Source organism: Gouania willdenowi, chromosome 7 (assembly GCF_900634775.1).
Source record: "Gouania willdenowi chromosome 7, fGouWil2.1, whole genome shotgun sequence".
NCBI classification, from domain to species: domain Eukaryota; kingdom Metazoa; phylum Chordata; class Actinopteri; order Blenniiformes; family Gobiesocidae; genus Gouania; species Gouania willdenowi.
In genome coordinates, this window is record NC_041050.1 from 31,772,536 (window position 1) to 31,792,717 (window position 20,182).

Here is a 20,182-nt window from a genome sequence, read left to right on the forward strand (position 1 = left end):
TGCAGCAATCGCTCCAATCATGACTTTCTACCAGCAGCTTGTTTCTAGAGCTGGGCAATATATCGGGATTCAAGATATATCGAGTTTTCTATTTTGGTAATATAGAAAATTACAAAAAACAATTACACAGCTTTCTTTAGGGCAGTAAAAATATTTATTTTGCACGTTTTAATAGCTCTAGCCACTAACAGCAGCCTTCAACACACACGGAAATCAATCACAAGCAACGAGGAGCACCAGTAGATTCATTACACCACCTCTGGTTCCTTTAATCACGTCATGTGCATGCTTTTCATAAAATCCAATTTTTTTTTAATTCTATTTATGCATTAATAAAGTTTCTATTCACCAGTTCATCTGTAATGTGACTTATGCGTTACTCCTTTTTTTGCACGGGAGTAAAAGTCCGCCCCCGTCTGTGGGTCCCCTCTGTGTGGTGGGCTTAAAACATCAAGCTCTTGTCCTATAGTTTCCTTAAATACCCAAATAACACACAAACAGAGCTGGATTTAATTTTAAAACAGAAAAACTATGCTTATCTGGTTTTTAATTTTTCTGTAATTCTGTTTAGGTTTTAAGTCAGTAAAACAAAATAATCACACTGTTTATTTGTTATTTTGATTTGGTTTTAAACTGGAATTACTAAAGAATGAAGGGTACACGGATTATCAATATATATTAGGGATGCACCAAAATGAAAATTTGTGGCCGAAACTGAATAAAATATAAACGCATGACCGAATGCGGTTGTTAAGTTGTTCAGTATTTTTTAATAGAGCATAAATAGCCTAGAATACATTTTTAGACATGTTTTTTAAAGAAAGTAAATGTTTATTGAATATTCTGACATTTTTTTTAAATAATCCAGTAGCCTTTGCTTTTCAAAAAAAAAAAGCACAACATTCATTAATATTTGGCCTTCAAACAAAACAAAACTAAAGTGCCTTAAAGTGGATAAACCCACAACAAATTAATTATTGTCCTTTTGGTACAAGTCTGTTTAGTCACAGTATATAGGCTAATAATGTAAACTCTATAAAATCAGTTTAATATTTTCCCAAATTCCGTGTTTTCCACTTTAATTTTTTTAATTCGTTTTTTTTAAGAAATATTTATCTTTTTTATAAAAAAGAAAATATTAGCTTTTAACTCCTGTGAGGAAGCAAAAATAAATACTAATAAATTAAAAAAAACAACCCCATAATTAAACAAAAATGTATGTAAAAAATAAAGTAACATGCAATTAAAAAGTAGATATATGTTGTAGTGATATGGATTGTTCTGACTGCTCCTTTTTAATTATTTATATGTCATATAAAGATGTATGAGAATAGCATTAATGTCACCTGATTTCCTCTCAGGGATCAATGATTTACTGAATCTGATCAGGTTTATCAACTTACTTTAAATTAACCTAATTTAAATTATCCTGATGACATCATTCCAGACCGTAATGACTAAACAAAGCTAAATAGACACAAGGAAGCATTGGTTATTTCACCACTAGGGGTCAGAATATTTGACAGTATCATAAGTTATCATCAAACTACGATATTTCAGACTCTACAATCCCTGGCATCGATGGTCTCGTCCACAACAACAGAACAACTTGTCCCATGTGATCTTCTCTAGCTCTGATTAGATGTTGTTCGAATGCAACATTCTAAGAACGTTGCTCCAACTGACTTTTATTTTTGTAAAAAAGAAACTCCCACTGAAAGGGTTGTACTTGAGGTATATTGCTGACTGTGAATGTGTACCTACAAGGCACGAATAAAAGGCTGGAATAAAAAGAACTAAAGGACAACACAGACTGAGTTATTTCTTAGTTAGCTAGGCAAGATGATCAAAGCTGATCACGTTCTTACGGAGCACCGCTGCGCTACACAAAAAAACGGGCGGGGCTTTTCAGGCACAGCAAAGTTAAACGGGCACTAAGAAAAATGCGTGGGACACCGAGTCACTGCACTTTGTTTGATTGCATCATTATTATAGCTTTTTTTTGTATTAAACTACTCATTTCAGGAGTCGCTGCTTTTGATACTTCTCGGAATCGCATGAAAAGCACAGTTAGATGGATTACTGAAGGCGTCCTAACACCCGACCATCCTCTAAACAAGCCACACTTCAAAACTCACTCACACATGCTGTCCCCTATTGGAGAAAAAGCCAAAAGTACCACATATTGTGCAGCTGATTTTTAACAAATGTGCCTTTTGAAATAACAAATTTAACCCTGAATTGTCTTTCTGGTAAGACTTTCAATGAATTAAAAAATATTGAGATTTATATTGTATATCGCCATTTTGAGAAAAAAATATATTGAGATATGAGTTTGAGACCATATCGCCCAGCCCTACTTGTTTCTACTACTGTATCTATTATTTTTTTAACTAACAGTACAACACATTCTGCTCTGTACTAGACAAATGCCCTTTTGAAAAACAAATGATGAGTCACTTAAATGTCAGCTTTGCTTACTCAGATAGATCCCTGGATGCTTCAAAAACTTAATATACAAACGTTGTGTTCATAATCGCATGAGCACAGCCTTTCTGAGCCTGTGCTTTCTTTCAAAGATGAAATCGGTTCACAGCAATCACTGCCTTCTGTCAAAGATTTCTCACAGCAGGAGGGCAATTTGTGTTGCTCCCCTGTCTGAGCAGAGCAGTAAATGAGGATAATTACTGCACACATCCTGATTGAAGGGCTGAAAAAAAAGCACAAGACCTTCAGCTGTTATGTTCATCGTCTGGGAGGTTAGTGTTAGACCTCATTTCAAACACACAAATTATTTCTAATCCCTCGCGTATGTTTCAATGCCAACTAATAAAGGGGCATGAAAGCAAGTGTTCCTTTCCTGTAATTAATCATTCATGCACACTGGGGCTGTAAACATATTTATAATTTCATAGTCAGTGTTTCGTCGTCAGAAACAGCTGGTGTTTCAACGTTTGGTCACTCTGCGTTCTTCTTTGTAGTGAGGATGAAAGGCGGACTGATGCGTGCAAACATCTGAGAGGAGGCTAATCCTCTCATTCACAGGGGGATCAAGTCCTGAGGTACTAACAAAGTGCCATGAAGCACAGAAACTAACATCACAAGCATCGTTCGAACGACTCGCTCCCCGTCCTCCAGAGAACAGCCGATGTGCGACAAAGATGTCGGCTTACCCTTCAAGTTTTTTTTTGCTCCATCTTTAAACTGTTTTGACACGGTGTCACAATGCAGACAATCTTCAGCTTGTAACAGGAACGAATATGTTGTATCTCACAGCAAAGCTACATGCTAATGCAGTTACTGCTAACATTATAAATCAACTTTCCTTGTGCTCCTTGCTGTGAAATTAATAGCAAAACTTTACCATACCATTTATGTGGTATTATAATTATTGTGAGTTATTATATAATTTTTATATATATTTTGTGATCATAGAGTAGAATCATGAAGGCAGTGGCTATCCACACGTAAGCTTGTATCAATATACTGGCATTCTATCCATTATTGTGCCCCTCAATGGCCAGTTTAGGTCATGTGATGAAGAAGCTATGTACATGTACTTCTGTTTGCTATTAATACATAAATTCCTAAACTATGTTATGGACTAACTAACCCTAACCCTATAACCTTTTGAAGTGGATTTGAATTTCATGTGTTTATCGCTTGTTTAGGCATTTTGTACGTAAGGCTAGTCACTTCGAATCATAAAACAGGTGTTAAACTTAATTTCAGAAACACTTTCATAAAAATACTCATACACAGTTGGATACTAATGTGTTTATTTAATCATTTAATTCAGTTTTTTTTTTTAAATTTAAGATTGTTGAAATTGGTTGGTTTTGAATGCAAATGTAGGAGACTCGTGCGACAACATATCGCAATATTAAAACGTTGAAAGATTCATCGTCAAGGGTGCAATTGGTATTGCGGTGGGGGGTGGGTCTATTATGGTTGGTTTGCATTTATTTTTTATGTTCCTATTGAATTGAAACGTCATACCCAGAGTAAGTATATCCAAAGTAAATGTCAAAGAAAATCATGGTTGTAATCTAATTAAAATAATCTGCTTCACATATTCATTCAACAGGTTTGCATAATGAAACTACAATTAAATATAATGTGTCCTAACTCTCTGAAGCCCCTCATAAAAAAATTATATATTTGAGATCCAATGATATTACAACTCATTAATAAACACATCCCCAGGTGGATTTACATGATACGACTGCACCCGCATCTTTAAATCAGCCCTCCTTCACTTACCTGTGCCAGTGGTGTACTGCAGACTGCCACGCTTCCTGAAGGGGGACAGGGGCTTGCTTTTGGCCCCGGTGGTCCCAGCCATGGTCCCAGAGGTCAGATTGGAGGACATTTTCCCAGCTTTACTCAAATGGGGAAAAAAGAGCACTGAGTGAGTAAGAGCTGCAGCGAATGGAGTGTTGAAGAAGAAGAAGAAGAAGAAGAAGAAGAAGAAGAAGAGGAAACCGATAATCAGACAGAAGAGGAGAGATGACAAGACTGTGCACCAGGGATTTCCAGCCTGGTTGGTCCAGCATGATGCTGAGGAGCATCCCTCTGCAGTGAAACAGGCCACGCCCCCTCACAAATACACCCCTGCCTATAAGCCGCAGCACTGGTGGAGATTGGAGGGGAGAGGCTCCCCCCACCTGCACACACACACACATGCCAAAATGTAGCAGACACACAGACAGTGCAGCACTGCTGTTGCCATGACGACCACAAATCTATGTGTGGGCATATCAGCGTGTGGAGCGAAGTTGTACTTACAATAAAACTGAAAGAGTACAAAAACAACTCCAGAAAAAGGTAGGTTGTGCAATGTGAGCTAATGTCAGCTTACTCAGATGCTACAGTTATAGAAATTCACAACGCAAGATCACTATTGCTGTAATATGTGGAATATAAATAAAGTTGAATTGATTTGAACACATTTCTCAACTGATCATTTTAACCTTTATTCATAAAAAATAAGTAACGTATGTGACAGTGGAGTGATACGCATGAACAGCTAAAACTAACAACAAATACAAATCTATTTAATTACTTCTGATAATTAAAAAACAGAAAGAAACCGGATGAAAATTATTTATATAAACACATTTAATCTTCGTTATTACATAATAAACCCCTGCTTGCTTTTCATCAAGTGTAGTAACTCCCTCTCACAGCTTAAAGGTCATACGTTTGCTCACAGGTGGTCCTCCGCTAGTCTTTGTGTTTGCATGTTGAAATGAATGTCTATCTGTGTAAAAAATAAATAAATAAAAAATTCACAGATATAAACATCATCATCAAAACACAAAAAATATGCACTATTTTTCTGGAGTTGTCAGTAAACTTGAACAAAATAAAACTCACAGGATACACACATGAAAAAGTAGATTGCAAAGTGCACGCAGGATCAACTATATATAATCCAGGCATTTATGTGGTATTATAATTATCATAAGTTATAATATTTTTTTTATATGTTTAGTTAATATAGAGTAGACTCGTAAAACTGGTATTAAAGTGATGTCAGTAAAAAAAATAAATAAATTAATACAAACATATTTCAGAAAAATGCTTATACACAGTTGAACAGTAATGTGTTTAATTTGACGTTTTTATGTTGAATCAGTTTTTTTAATTTATTAATTTTTTTAATGCACATTTTAGAGACTCATGGGACAAGATATTGCATTATTAAAAAGTCACAAGAGGTATCGTCAAGGGTAGGATTGGTATAATGGTGGTGGTAGGGGCTGTTGCCATTTGTTTTTATTTTTTTATATTTCTATCGAGTTAAAGTAAAAAAAAAAAAAAAAATAAAAAAATCATGGTTATTGTACCAACTGCATTTTATGAAATTGCGAGCCTATTATTATTATCATCGTATTGTGAACTCTGTGTATCATACCAACCCTAATACCAAGGTTTGATTGTTCAATTTGCATTAGCATATTATCTAAAAGCATAATAAGTTACAGTGAACAATAAGTACGGTAGTTAAAACCTCATGTTAAGTTGTTGTAACAGCTTTAGTTTTACAATTAATGTAGCTAACAGCAGCTAACAAGGTATCCTTTTCAACTCATATGCTACGCTAAATTACGTTCCCACATGCAAACAAATATATATATATATATATAATGACCTATAGCGCATATTACACCAGAAACAAATTGTAAAAAAAAAAAAACTCTAACTTTATAAGGTTCCTGAAAAGCCTGAAGATGCAGTAAAAATATAAGATTATGACGATGAAACTTGCTGCCATAAAGGTATCAGGTTAGACACACTTGTAGAAAGATGGGAACATAAACATAAAAACAGTCATCACTGTGTATAAATGATCTCACTTTGAAAAGGAGGAAAAAACCATCTTCGACAAAAACAATCATTGATTTCCACTCTGAATCCCAGTCATGACACAGCAGTTCTGTGCAGTTAGCGCCCTCCTCTGGCAATGACAAGTAGTGCAGCTGACACTTCTTCTTTAAGTTTTCTGACGGGTTGCAACCATAACTTGAGAGGATATCGCCACCTATCGGAGCATGCTATCATGGGCTCTTTCACTAGTGTAATCCTGTGTCCTTAAAATATTTTATCACTGCTCCGTGTGTGCAACGAATACTCATTATTCCTAGTATATCCTCCATTTTCCATTTCTGATCTTTTCTATTAGCTTTCATCTCTCTTTCTTATACTTCTTATAATATATTATTATATGTTTTATATTTTCAGTAACTTTGCAGTGTTCACATACACATCTGATTGATGTTTACCTATAAACGCCAGTGTTTTATTTAATCCTGTATGATCAAACCACAATCTAGTTAGCACAACCTCCTCCCTTCTATTGTTCCTCTTCACTGCCTGTGTATTGATTGATTTCTGTATATCATAATACGTCCTACCAGGGCCCGAGCACCACATTGTGGGCCCTGGGTACAAGTCATCTTGTTGGGCCCCTGCTCTAAGTTATGTGCACTTTTTTTTTTTTTTTGCATTATTATATAAACTTTCTTTTTTCTTCACATTACCCAGAAGTTCCCAATCTTTCTCGGGTCGTGACCCCATTTTGGAGACATTTTTTCTTCTAGAATTAGTTTTTGATCATGTTTATTAAAGTGTGTTACAGATACAGAGTAGCCAGGATTTGAGCACAAAGTGTCAAGTATGCCACCTTAGTCATTTTTATACTGTATTTTATTTGAACTAGATTTATATTAAAAAAAAAAAAAAAAAATTCAAGTATAGAATATAGTTATTTGAAATTTTTGAAAAACAATAATCATTGAAATGTTTACTACAATAAACATTTGTTTACTACTTTTTTTTTCTTTCTTTTTTTATAATTACTAGTTAATATAAGGTAATATAAATACTAGGTGATCCCATTTTAATTCCAGGCGACCCCACATGGGGTCCTAACCCTAAGGTTGAAAAACACTGTAATAACCTAAAGACTCCATATCATTGCTTGTATTTCATAAATCTGTTCCAACTATGTTTTAGTGGTTTATTGAATACTGTGTTTGTGACATATTTTTGCAACAATTTTGGGGCGGCTGGTAATTATAATGATTATAATTATTTATTTTTTTGGTGGGGGGGTATAACTAACACACACAATAAGCAAACGTGTACAAAGTTTAATAAAAGGTAAATATAGAACGATTAGAATCACGGGGACACTCTGGCCACCTACTTAAGACTTGGTGGCAGCAAAATACATATTTTGTATTTCCAATTGAGATTTGACGTGCAAAAGGAATGTATTTAAATACGCAACAATTTATTTCAAACAAAATAATACATTGCCTAAAAAAAGATGTGTGTTTTAAAGCTCACCTCTAAAACATCTCTCCCTCTCCTTTCTTTCTTTCTTTGCGTTTTTGGCCTGAGTGTTTTTTCTGTCTTGAGGAAAGACATGTTGCTGTTTATCTCCCGCTCCACGTTACATCCTTAGCGCAGCAGCAGCACGTGTGGGTCGTACCATTTATACCGTTTTAAAGAGGGTGGTACTAAGACCCTGATGCAGCATGAATAATGGTTTTAGTGGCAAACTCTGCTTAACAACCAGCTTCTTTTCACAAAAGGCCCTTTTCATTCCAATAGAAATAACCTAAAATGTTTAAAATTCATTTCCGTACATATATATAAAACAGACTTCTGATGGCCCCCCCTGCCTTGGGCCCTGGGTACTCAGTACTACTCAGTATATTTTTACAACTCATCTTCTTTAACATCTCCTATTTTGACGTCCCATCATATATATATATATATATATATATATATATATATATATATATATATATATATATATATATATATATATATATATATATTTATTTTATTAGTTTTAAAAATATTTATTTTTATAATATTTTTTATTTAAAAAAAAAAAATTTTTGTGTGTGTGTGTGTACAGCTACAGTGTTGGTTCTCGGTGAAAACACAACCTGTGAAAGGGAGAAATTAAGCTTTTTAGGAACAATGTGATTAAGGTAATTAATAAAAAGTTATAACGAGGGTTATACTGACTCCGAGGACTTATACTGTTTCCTTTGTCTCCTGTGGGAGAAATACCCCTGTGACATCTAAGGACTGCATCATCACTTGTATTTTATTTGGGAAATGCAGTTTCTATGATTATTTTTAATTTAATATTAATATTATTGTTATCATAATTAGAGCTGGGTATCGATTACGATTTCCCAATGTAGTACAGCTACATGCTGGATTCATTTGCTCTTCTTTACTTTGATCAAGTCAAACCATCTCTCTCTCTCTCTCTTTCTTTCTATCCCTCCCTCTCTCTCTCTTACTCTTAGTAATCTCGTCAACAGATCAGAGATGCAGGGACTGAACGTAAAGCGGACCTACGCCAATGGCAGCCTAATGGGATTGGCCGCCATCACTAGATGTGCTGCCACGATTAGCCTGCTTGGAAGAGTTCAGGGATTTAGGCCTCAAGTATCCTGCCCCAGGCAATTAGCACTACATGCAGGAAGAGAGGGAAAACCCTCAGAGCTGAGCTGGACTCTGGATCTCTAATGTGATTGGCCCCCACAGAGAATGAGAACTGCATTCACATTTTTATGACTTTTTATTACAGATTATATATGAGTTCTTTTTTTTGTTTGAATTTTTCCTTATGAAGCAAGATTAAAACCCATTTGACCCAAGTTTGATGTGTTATTCTTACTCCTACATTGTTATCAGACCCTATGATCATAGTACACTCTGCAGGTGTAAATTTACAAGCTTTTATTTTTGTAACTTCTCGATGAAAATTATTTTGTAAAATGGATTTTACCTCTTTCTCTCTCTGTGGTCCATTTGTGAAAATCCCATAGCTGCCTGCTGAGCCTATTTGACCTTGACGTCACTAAAATGAATCTCAGACTGACTTAGGAACAGAGCTGACTTCTATTAAACCCTCTCTGCTTTCATCATGAGATGTTCAAAGACACCGTGTGAGCGACTCGGCCGCATCCCAAGGTTTTTTTTTTTAATTTTTTATATCTGTGATAAAGGTTATCTTAGTGATGCAGCTCATGGATGTTTTTCACCTGATGTGAAAACGTAACATCTTTCACCGTCACAGCACATGTCTAATTTAGCAGTTCAGTGCCATCATCATCAGGACATTAAACACTCAGAAAATGACACCAACTGTAGTCAATACTTGTTTTATTCATTTCTAACCTTCATTTATACAGGTATAGCCTAGTAGAGACAGTGAGGTTTCATTTTTAAGAGAGACCTGCATATAAATAGGAACAGGTTTACAGTTAATATAAATATGGTCTTGTCAGGTCAGTTGCTTAAAATGCCCAAATAAAGTTCAAATGGACAAATTTAGATGTTGTTTTAGAATAGAATCCTTTTATTGTCATTGCACAAGTACAACAAGATTGCACACGCCCCTCCCAACAACATTAATCTACACTTCAAAGATTCAAACCAAATAGACAATCATCATGTAAACAATATAAGGTACGGTAAAATGTCATCAGTATAAAAGTGCATGGGTATAAAATATAAAAGAAAAACAGATAAATTCAAAAAGGGACAGTATTTCCAGGTAAAGGTTGTTCCAGGTAAATGGGAAAATAAAGATATATATATATATATATATATATAAATAAACACCATGGTAATCAAATTATTTGTATTATACATGTCATCCCAATGTGTTCTCATGTGTTCTCTGACTCAAAGATTCCTTTACTTTTTTTCAAAGCCAGAAAGCAATATAATATACAGACAATATAATACCCATTAAGACCAAAAACAATGTTAAACAGATGCATCAATCATTCTTCTGCAACTGTTTTTTCTCCATACACAGTTTGCAGATGTTAATCCTGTATTAGGCACATGGTAGTGACCACCTAAAAGAATAAACATATTATTGCTTTGTTTTTTGTAAGAACAAAACATGCATAAACTTCAACCTAACACGTGTTTTCGGGCCGTGGGAGAAAGTGGGAGTACCTGGAGAAAACCCATGAAGGCACGAGGAGAACATGCAAACTCCACACAGAAACGCCTCATGAGGTTCCCTGCAGATGCTTTATTTACACAGTGAATTCCACTTTCTAATCCTGTGACAGTAGAAGTAACAAAACAGCTTCATCTCTGTGTTTAACAAGAGTGTGTGACGTAGTTTGCGAGCCACAATACACTTTGAAGTTCCGCCTTCTCATTAAATCATTGACGTTACATATCTTAGTTTAATTCCTGCAACACTTTACCCATTCACGTAGCGGACCTGGAGACGAGGCCCACTGACCTCAGTTTGCCAACCTCACGGATAAGCTGCCACCATCCTACACCACGCACTGTAACACTCTAAGGTTTCTGCCTTCACATTAAACATCTCCTTCATGTTGGAAGCTGCTCTCACTGATACACATGATGCAATCTGAGAGGTACACATTTAGTCATGTATGCTGACATCCCCCAGCACAGCGAAGGCAGTGACAGTTGCTTTTTTTAGCAGGTATCCTACCACCTGGGATTTAAAGTTCTTAACTGTAAGAAGTTTATAAAACCTTAATGCCTCCCTGTGCTGTCCATGTGACTGACTGAGAGTCCAATGAGCAGAACTTAGAGTGCGGACCAAGAGAGAAACTCACTGTAAACTCACTTTCAGTAGCGTGAGTACTTGTAATCCATTCATTTCACCTCTGCTATTGTGCAGTGAATATTATTACACATGGCTTCTGCAAAAGTGAAGCGTGTGAATAAATCATATAACTTCACCAACTGAGCAGTAAAGTGTACATTAAATCAAACATACTAAACACACATGAATATATACAAATAAATAGATCAATGACTGTATCAGTGACAATGTGTGTGTTTGTTTGTGTGTGTTTATTTCTTCTATTCTTTACATCATTCACTATTGCCCTCATTAGACTAATTGGATTGACTGGCCAATCAGGAAAAGGCCCCTCCTCAGGATCAGGGTTTAAGCACCAGGAATTAAAAGGTGGATTTCTCAGCCCAGCTCAGAGGTGGTGCATTGATTTGATCCTTGAGAGGTCTCCATCTAATCAAAAAAGCGCCTCCCTCGCCAATCCCCTTCCGCCTAGAAATCGCCTTCCAGCACGATTAGTGCTGCGCCCAGATTCTCTGAAGCAGCTCACAGAGAACCGTCAAAATTTCTCTCATCGAGGATCTTGAGGAATTGGAGGAAGAAAGCATGGGAGCTGGAGCCAGTGCTGAGGACAAAAAGTCAAAGGAGTTAGAAAAACAACTCCAAGAAGATGCCGATAAGGACTCGAAAACTGTCAAGCTTTTGCTGCTTGGTAAGTGACCTCATGAAGATCATCCTCACTCTGTCAACTTCTCTGTCTTGGTTCCAACTCCAGGTGTGGTAAAAGCTAATATTAGGGGGTGACTAATTTCATTCAGGAAAAAGAGATTCACTTTTAAGGTTTTCTTCTCAAGTTGATGTAAACTTTTTCTAGACTGTATCACCAACTTTACCCAACAATCACAACAATAAATGCAATATGTGAGCATGTTTCAAAATGATCCACAGTGGCTTGAGACGGATGTGAGGAGTCTTCCAGATATGCAGAAATCAAGACAAATTTTGAATGGATATAAGAAAACTGAAATCTCACATAGCTCCATGTTTCTGTTTTATGTATTTTTTCTCTTTAATGAAAACTTGCCCATTAGCGTTACTAGGCTTTAAACAGTGCATCTGCTTACAGATTAGGTGGAAGGAAGGCACTGCCTACTGAGTGGATTTACAGGCTGCGCAGATGATATGTTTCTGAATAAAACCCTACATTAGTTTATTCCATATGAGCACCCTTACTACCTTTTCTTTTACAAGAAGACAACAACAGGGAGAGATAAGAGGGATGAATCTACAGACAGGATTTTACATCAAAAGAACAGATTTGGAAAAAAAATTAAATCATTCACTTCCATAATGAAGTTGTTGTTCTATTTCAAATATTGATACATCTGTTTGATGATTGATGTTTCTTATACTCACAAAACGAGAAAAAACTGTCAGACTCATTTGGCCCGTAGGTCTGTTTTACATATAAATATACATATTTGAATGACACTGCAGAACAATGGTCATTGTTTTAACTTATAGAGAGTGACCTTACAATAAGAGGGACTTTTGCTTTCTAATGGAAGGACATTGGTGCTTAAAAGATCACAGCCTTTGCTCTAAATGAATCACAGCCCAGCAGTGATATGCCAATCCGATTAGTTAACCGGTTTAGTGCAGCTCAACTCTAGTTTGGTCTTTGTTGACCCTTAACTCATACAATCTGCATAAAATAACTTTTATTAGCCGTGAATTTCTGACACTGCTTTGGTTGCACAGATGTTAATTTATAAACAGAGTTATAAAATAATCAAATTGTTTCATAAGGACTGTAAAAGACTAAAAACTTTAAAAAAAAAAAATTGTTGTGTTACTTGACTGCAGTTATTATTACATTTTTACCTCCAGTAACCATTTTTATTGTATTGTGTGTAAACAGTGTCTAGAATGTATGGAGCGTCCCATTAGATTTGCAGAGCATCTGCTGCTCTCACCTCTTTAATGGATTAAAAGATCAGTCAATGAGGAGATGAGCTCTCTTCCTGCTTTTGTGCCGTGAAGCCAAAGCTCCAAAACTCTGCAAGACAAGAACTTAACAAAACAAAAAAAAAAAAAAAACATTGGGAAAGTTGAGAATTGTGCATCCTTTGCTGTTAAAAATCCACTGTAGATCTTTCCCAATACTTTTTAACACCTCGCTGCAAAATAAATTGGAGACTTTGAAATTTTGAGATTGACTATAAGACAGTGACAAACATTGCTTTGGGAAAAGTACTAAAAGTCTTTTATTTTTCACAATAAAAACAAGAAACAAGTTTGTACTTCCACAGTAATTAAGCTTTTTAACATTGGCAAAACATGTAAACTGAGACAATCAGACAAACAGAGTGAGTTTGTCTGTACATTGTTGCATCTGTCAGTAATATTCATCATTCATTCGGATGATTACATTTCTTAGTCCTAAACTTATCCAAAGCAGAACTTTCTTCAGTCATATGTTGTTGTTGATAGGCTGAAATGATAACAAAGAAGATAAGGACACTTGCTATTAGATCACTAGAGCTCACATTGTCACCTTCTCTGCCTCATCACAAAGTAATATAACAAACTTGCCCTGGTCTTCCTAATGAAGGCCAAAGGGAAAAGCCAATAGGTTTTCTTTCAGTCTGAGAGCGTCGGATGGGGTCAAATGAAGGCTCAGCAGTAAGGCCAAGGACGGGTTTAGAGAGAGCTCAGTAGTCTACTCCGGCTGCTCTGTGACGCCACAACCACCTTCTGGAATCAGCGAGCTGACAATGCTGCAGAGCTTGATCACATATGATCAAGTTTGAGCTGTGTTGGTACAGTCAGATGTTCTGCACATTAAGCAAAGGATTGTGTTCAAAAGTGCATAGGGACGGGAACCTAACAAAAAATAGTCTAGGCCACAGTCCTTTATAAAAACCTTAGTAATAATCATATTCAAAGCTATTCAGCTCACCTGAAATAAAATTAAAAGATGTTACATGTCTGCCAATGCACACAATTCTTTTACAGTTACAGATATACATTTTGTTGACTTTACCTTTGTTTCCTAACAAATTGCCATCAATATAATAAACATCCTATGCATCTACTCATTTGGAATACCACATTTTGCACACCCTCATTTTCATATTCATATTCAGGACTCGCTCTAACAATCTTATCCTGTTCGTTTTAAGCACAATAACATGAACAGAGAAACAAGTACAATAGGCTGAGGTGTCATATTGCCTTAACACTGATCTTTCTTTGGCAGCAACAAACAATGTGAAAAGAAAACGTTAAACATTGTAATTTACAACCTAAAGTTCTGCTTTTACATCCTTAACCTAAAGTTCTGCTTTCTCCTGCAGGCGCTGGTGAGTCAGGGAAAAGTACCATCGTAAAACAAATGAAGTAAGTTTTTAAAAGTGCCTTAAATGAGTATTTGTGACAACCGACCACCTTAAATTGCCCATGGTGATACCATGAAGGGCAAAATGAACTCACTAATGTGTATGAATTGGATCTGTGGAGACAGTTTAGCCATGCACTGACACTAAGCAGCAGCTGGTTAGTATTGGGTCATACCACAGGGTGGCGGTGTGAGCTTTTCCCCATCTTTGACAGCAGCTGTCCACAGATGGACAAAAAAGTGTATTATGATCTTCCTCCATCAACATGGGTACATTTTTTCCCTTCCCTTTAATGACCGACATTGTAAATGCCTGCATCAGCCTAAGATATCTCAGCCAGGGTGTTTGAAACAATTGCTGCAAGCTTCACCTCTGACCTAAATCCCTCCTTCTGTTCATCTGTTTAACCAGGATTCTGCATCAAGGTGGTTACACAAAAGAGGAGCAACTGGAGTTTAGGGCAGTCGTCTACGGCAACATCCTGCAATCTGCTCTGGCCATCATCAGAGGCATGGAGATGCTCGGCATTGATTTTGGCTCGCCCTCTTCACAGGTCTTATATTACATCCTGAAGATGAACACCAGACATGATTAACTTTGACTCAATTCTTACCAGACCGACCACACATGATGTTGATGGCTCTGGGTTGTTTGTCCACAGGAGGACTCACAGAAGCTGCAGAACTTGTCAGACTCCATTGAAGAAGGTACTATGCCACCTGAGCTGGCGGCTGTCATTCAGAAGCTGTGGAAAGACACGGGTGTGCAGGCTGGCTTTGAGAGAGCTGCTGAGTTTCAACTCAACGACTCCGCTGGATAGTAGGTCCACTTTGTCCTGCTCAAAAAAGCTCAAATGACCTAAAGCTAATGTGGCTCACTTGAGGTCCATTGGATTTTTGTGCTAGAAATCTAACCGCTGCACCTTGTTTTGAAAAACTACAGTTACCTCAGTGATTTGGACCGAATCTGCAAGCCTGACTATCTCCCAACTGAGCAAGACGTGCTGCGATCTCGAGTCAAAACAACCGGTATCATCGAAGAACAGTTCTCCTGCAAAGAGTTGCACTTCAGGTGAGTTATCGGCATCAGAATAGACATTGCACCTTTGTGGTCTTTGGATCTTTACTGAACTCTGGTTTCACGGAAAGGATGTTTGATGTGGGCGGCCAGAGGTCAGAGAGAAAGAAGTGGATCCATTGTTTTGAGGGTGTGACCTGCATCATTTTCTGCGGAGCCCTCAGTGCATATGACATGGTGCTGGTAGAGGACGATGAAGTTGTGAGTCAAAACACTGTTCTGCCTGATCACTGAACAAATACTCAAAGTTAAAACGACCCAGTTACTAACAGATTACCTTTCTAAACTTTCCAGAACCGCATGCACGAGTCCCTTCATCTATTCAACAGTATCTGCAACCACAGATTCTTTGCACTGACCTCCATCGTGCTTTTCCTCAACAAGAAGGATCTGTTTGAGGATAAGATCAAGAAAGTCCATCTGAGCATCTGCTTCCCCGACTACGATGGTAAGAGAGACTTTAATTCTTCCTCGTACCTACATTAACCAGACATAATGTTTCTAAACAAACGTGTCAAAATGAAATAAGAAGAGAGAAACCATGTATCGTTCTTCTTCTACCTCTTGTGTTCTCATAGGTCCAAACACATATGATGACGCCAGCAACTACATCAAGGCACAGTTCCTGGAGCTGAACATGAAGAAGGGTGTGAAAGAAATCTACTCTCATTTGACCTGTGCCACTGATACAAAGAACGTGGAGATTGTGTTCAATGCCGTGACAGACATCATCATCAAAGAAAACCTTAAAGACTGCGGTCTTTTTTAAACACCTCCCACATGAACAGAGGTGAGTAGTGACCACTTTACATCACTAATGTTTCTAAAAAGGAAGCCCTACATGGCAAAGTGAGATGACCAAGCAAGAGCATGTGAATACCAAGCTGTAAACTTTAGATCAGGGTCAGAAACATGAATTCATTGGTTATGGGTCACACTCCACAAACCTCCAGGGATTTATTAAAAGCTCCTTGTGTTTCTTGTTTTCTGTGCCTTGCAGGACTTCCTTTCCTACCTTAACCCCTTCACACATTGGCATTTATTAAGAAGTGTATTGATGCAGCACAGAGGATCCTCAGACTGTTGTGTTGATGACATCGCCTCCATGCCAAGTCCGGATCCTCGAATGTCCTCACCACCTCCAACAGTACATCTTGGTAACACAGTGCACTTTCCAGCTGGGTTCAAACAACGGACCGCTCACTGTGGATGACGTACAGATTTCTACAAGATTCTCCAGTTCTTCTAAAATGCACCACAAGTTGTTGGTCTGAGAGTTTGAAGATGAAATAGCATTCCATTCTCATTAATTCCATTTGACTGCTGTTGTAAGTCATATTGAATGTTAAAGCCAAGCACTGGAAATACATTTAAATCATAAATCCGGGGGAAAATGTTCTTTGAATAGCAACATTGAGACCTTGCTTATGTTTTGAAGTACGGTAGTCTCTGTGGTCTTGATATTTAAACTGAGAAAAGTGTCTGAGCTAATATCTCAGATATTTCCAGTGCTTGCAGTGTATCCAGATTACAAAACCAATTGTAAATGTATGGTAACTAAATAGTTTTATTGTATTCGCTCAACCTAACATTGTAATGTGACGGATGTCAAGCATGGTAGAGAGGCTTTGTACATAAAAGTAGATAACTCATATTTTGAAAGCTGAATCGATATGGAATCTAAAGAAAGCGGAAATGTTAGAAGGTTGATGCTTTATTTTGAAACGAGAATGCAAATCTACCGAGTTCGTCCTTTCTTATGAAATGTAGTGGCATGAAATAAAGATGCATTATCCTAATGGTGTGTGTGAGTGAGTGTGTTCCTGCAGAATCAGGCTTAAACATGCACGCTGTTCCCAATGCTATCAAAGTCGCTACCCTGGTGAAAAGAGAAATGCCAGAGTACGGAAGTTCATTAACACAAAACCTACTGAGAGAGCACAGCAAGTGAAAGCTGAGATTAATCTGCAAGTGGAGATTTACTGTAAGATTGCACTGGAGAAAGTTTTACAAGACAGCAAGCAAGGATGAGGCATGAAAGAGGAAGTGTGGGTGAGAAACTGCAGTGTGAATGTTGCTTAATTTATCAAATATTCATTTTGTGGTTAAATCATTTCACTGTCAGCACATTTGAACCTCCAAGCAGAGCACAGTCTATGAGAAGTAATCCAAACGTCAAAGTTCACTTTGGAGGCAGCAAGAAAATGTCAAGGAGAATCCTGTTAGTGTGATAATTATGATTATTGTTATCACACAGTAATTCAAAACCATAAAGTGGAGGTTGCACCCTGAACCGGTCACCAGTTCATCACAGGATCACACCCAAAACACAAAATACTATTCAATTTTTTATTTAGAAAACAAAAAGGTCCTGAAAAAACCATGCCCTGTTTGAAGAGATGCTCGTGTTACAGGTGCTTGATATAAAGCAGAGGTGTCAAACACAATTTAGTTCAGAGGCCAAATACAGAGGAGTTTAATCTTAAGTGGGCCACAGATTTTATGCGAGAAAACAATTCATTTCAACATTATTGTGGTCTAGTTTCCATTCAACGTATACATAAAATACAAAATATGTAAGAAATCGACAACATCCAAGCAAAAAGTGACAGATATCAGTCCCAACAGGATCTTCACTTTAAATTTCCTAAATTCTGTGACCAATTTCTATTTAATTAAGGGAAATATTGTGTCATAATTTGAGGAAAATTTAAGGATTTTGTGAGAATTTAGTTTTTTGATTAAAAAATGACTGCAATCATGCTACTGTATATAAGCACCAAGAAAACTGTGAGCCCCTGCAAATATTAAGTTTCATTCATGCAGTGATTCATGTTTTTTCTGTCTTTTTTTTTTTCTTTCTCCTACGAGCCGAACTGGATGCTCCAAAGGTCCGGATATGGCTCCCGAGTCTTGAGTTTGACACTTGTGATTTAAAGCATCATTAACTATTGTGATCAGTGTGATCTGCAAACTGCACAATGGAGCAACACAAGGTGATCCAGACTATTCAATGCCTGAACAAACAGCACTTGTCCTACTACTGTTGGAATTATTAATGTCCCACTTGAAGGAATCCTTTTAATACATGATCACATAAATGTGATTTAAGTTTCTGCTTTGTTTATTCATTATAATGTCTATTTCTGCACTGATGGGATTGCTTCTTCTGATTTGATTGTATATTTGTTACAAATTACAATACATTTTGACTTGAAATTGGTTTGTTTAAAGCAGGAGTGTCAAAACTGTAAAACAGTTATGCAACAGCATAATATTTGAAAGTGTTTTAAAGGCTAAATCTGGTTAGATTTCTGTTTTGAGGATAAAGGGTATGTATGGTCGAATATTGTAATAAGTATTGTCATTTTTAAAAGCCCTTTGTACAGTCACTTCTGTAGATTCTATGCAACTTTCAACCTATCCTGAGTTACCATGACTACCTGTCAACAATGAGCTGTTCTGCAAAGCTGCATCTAAGACAATTTTATGAAATAATTTATGAACAGTATGAATGCAGTCCAAACAAATCTGAGGTTGCACACCCTTGAACCAAGCAGCAGCCATGTTGAAAGTCTCGGGTCAAACCGAGCCTGATTCGCAGAGATATTTGAGGAAAAGACAGACAGACGCACAGACATACATGCTTTTATAGATAGTGTGTGAGAAATTGCAGGATATTAGAAAAAAATAATAGAGTTTCAATGATTTTATGAAATTGGTGGGACTGTGATATCTACAACAGAATGATTTGGTGATTCAATCATGGACTCATTTTAATTTATCCTGTGGGCCAATTTGGATGTTCGAAACCTGTGGTTCTCAAACTTTTTTGGCTCAAGTACCCCTTTCTCTTACTTCTGTATCGAAGTACTCCCTTTGTCTGACTGCAACATTTTGCATAGAAAACTATTTAAAAACAACTATAAAGCATAATGATGGACTGAACAAGTGATAACACACATCTAAAAAAAATCTTGTTTTGTAATTAAGTGGAAAGAAACAGTATTTAGTGCAGTGGTTTCCAAACTTTTTTGGATTGTGACCCCATTTTAATATCAAGAATTTCTGGTGACCTCAAAGAAAATTAGTTTTTGATCATGTTTGAGCTCAGGTATTTATTTATTTTTTTTTACTATATTTTGTTGTACTAGATTTATATTTTACAAAGTGAAAGTGTGAAAATACAAATTGTGTGTATTTACTTAAAAAAAAAAAGAATTTTTCAATATTTCAGAAATTTCAGGTGACCCCACATGGGGTCCCAACCCCAAGGTTGAAAAACACTGATTTAATGGCTCCTGATTAGATTTATTTCTATAATTTGTGTCATTTGCGATCATGTCACGCCTGGGTCGGGATCAAGAATGACACTTTATTTGTTAATTTTTCAGTCTCTCTCTTTTTCTCTCAAGTACCCCCTGTAGTGCCATCACGTACCCCTAGGGGTACACATACCCCCATTTAAGAAACACTGTTCTAAAGGGCTGGATTTGGTCCCCGGGCTTTAAGTTTCCCATATTATCTGGTTGATACGACTATTGCAAAAAGTTGTCTATGGACCTCCTTATAAAGCCTCACTCTT

General features: G+C 36.8%; 2 protein-coding genes across 5 annotated transcripts in view; one reads left to right on the plus strand and one right to left on the minus strand.

The window, feature by feature from the left end:
- The window catches only part of ampd2b (adenosine monophosphate deaminase 2b), a 43,182-nt gene extending 35,220 nt beyond the window's left edge, over window positions 1–7,962 (minus strand). The window contains exons 1-2 of one of the 4 annotated variants that reach the window (XM_028454095.1): window positions 7,858–7,962; window positions 4,264–4,380 (exon numbers count right to left, since the gene is read on the minus strand). In XM_028454095.1, the coding sequence (XP_028309896.1) occupies window positions 4,264–4,372 (109 nt within the window). In that variant the 5' untranslated portion in view covers window positions 4,373–4,380; window positions 7,858–7,962. Of the gene's footprint in view, window positions 1–4,263; window positions 4,655–6,362; window positions 6,475–7,857 lie in introns of those variants that run through there. The other 3 variants (XM_028454094.1, XM_028454096.1, XM_028454097.1) reach the window with 3 other exon arrangements.
- A 3,636-nt stretch (window positions 7,963–11,598) lies between these two features.
- On the plus strand, window positions 11,599–16,979 carry gnat2 (guanine nucleotide binding protein (G protein), alpha transducing activity polypeptide 2). The gene is made up of 9 exons (XM_028454100.1): window positions 11,599–11,831; window positions 14,479–14,521; window positions 14,932–15,073; window positions 15,182–15,339; window positions 15,463–15,591; window positions 15,669–15,798; window positions 15,892–16,045; window positions 16,176–16,387; window positions 16,598–16,979. Exons 1-8 carry the CDS (start codon window positions 11,726–11,728, stop codon window positions 16,364–16,366), a joined length of 1,053 nt encoding a protein of 350 aa, XP_028309901.1. The 5' UTR covers window positions 11,599–11,725; the 3' UTR covers window positions 16,367–16,387; window positions 16,598–16,979.
- Window positions 16,980–20,182: the final 3,203 nt, after the last annotated feature.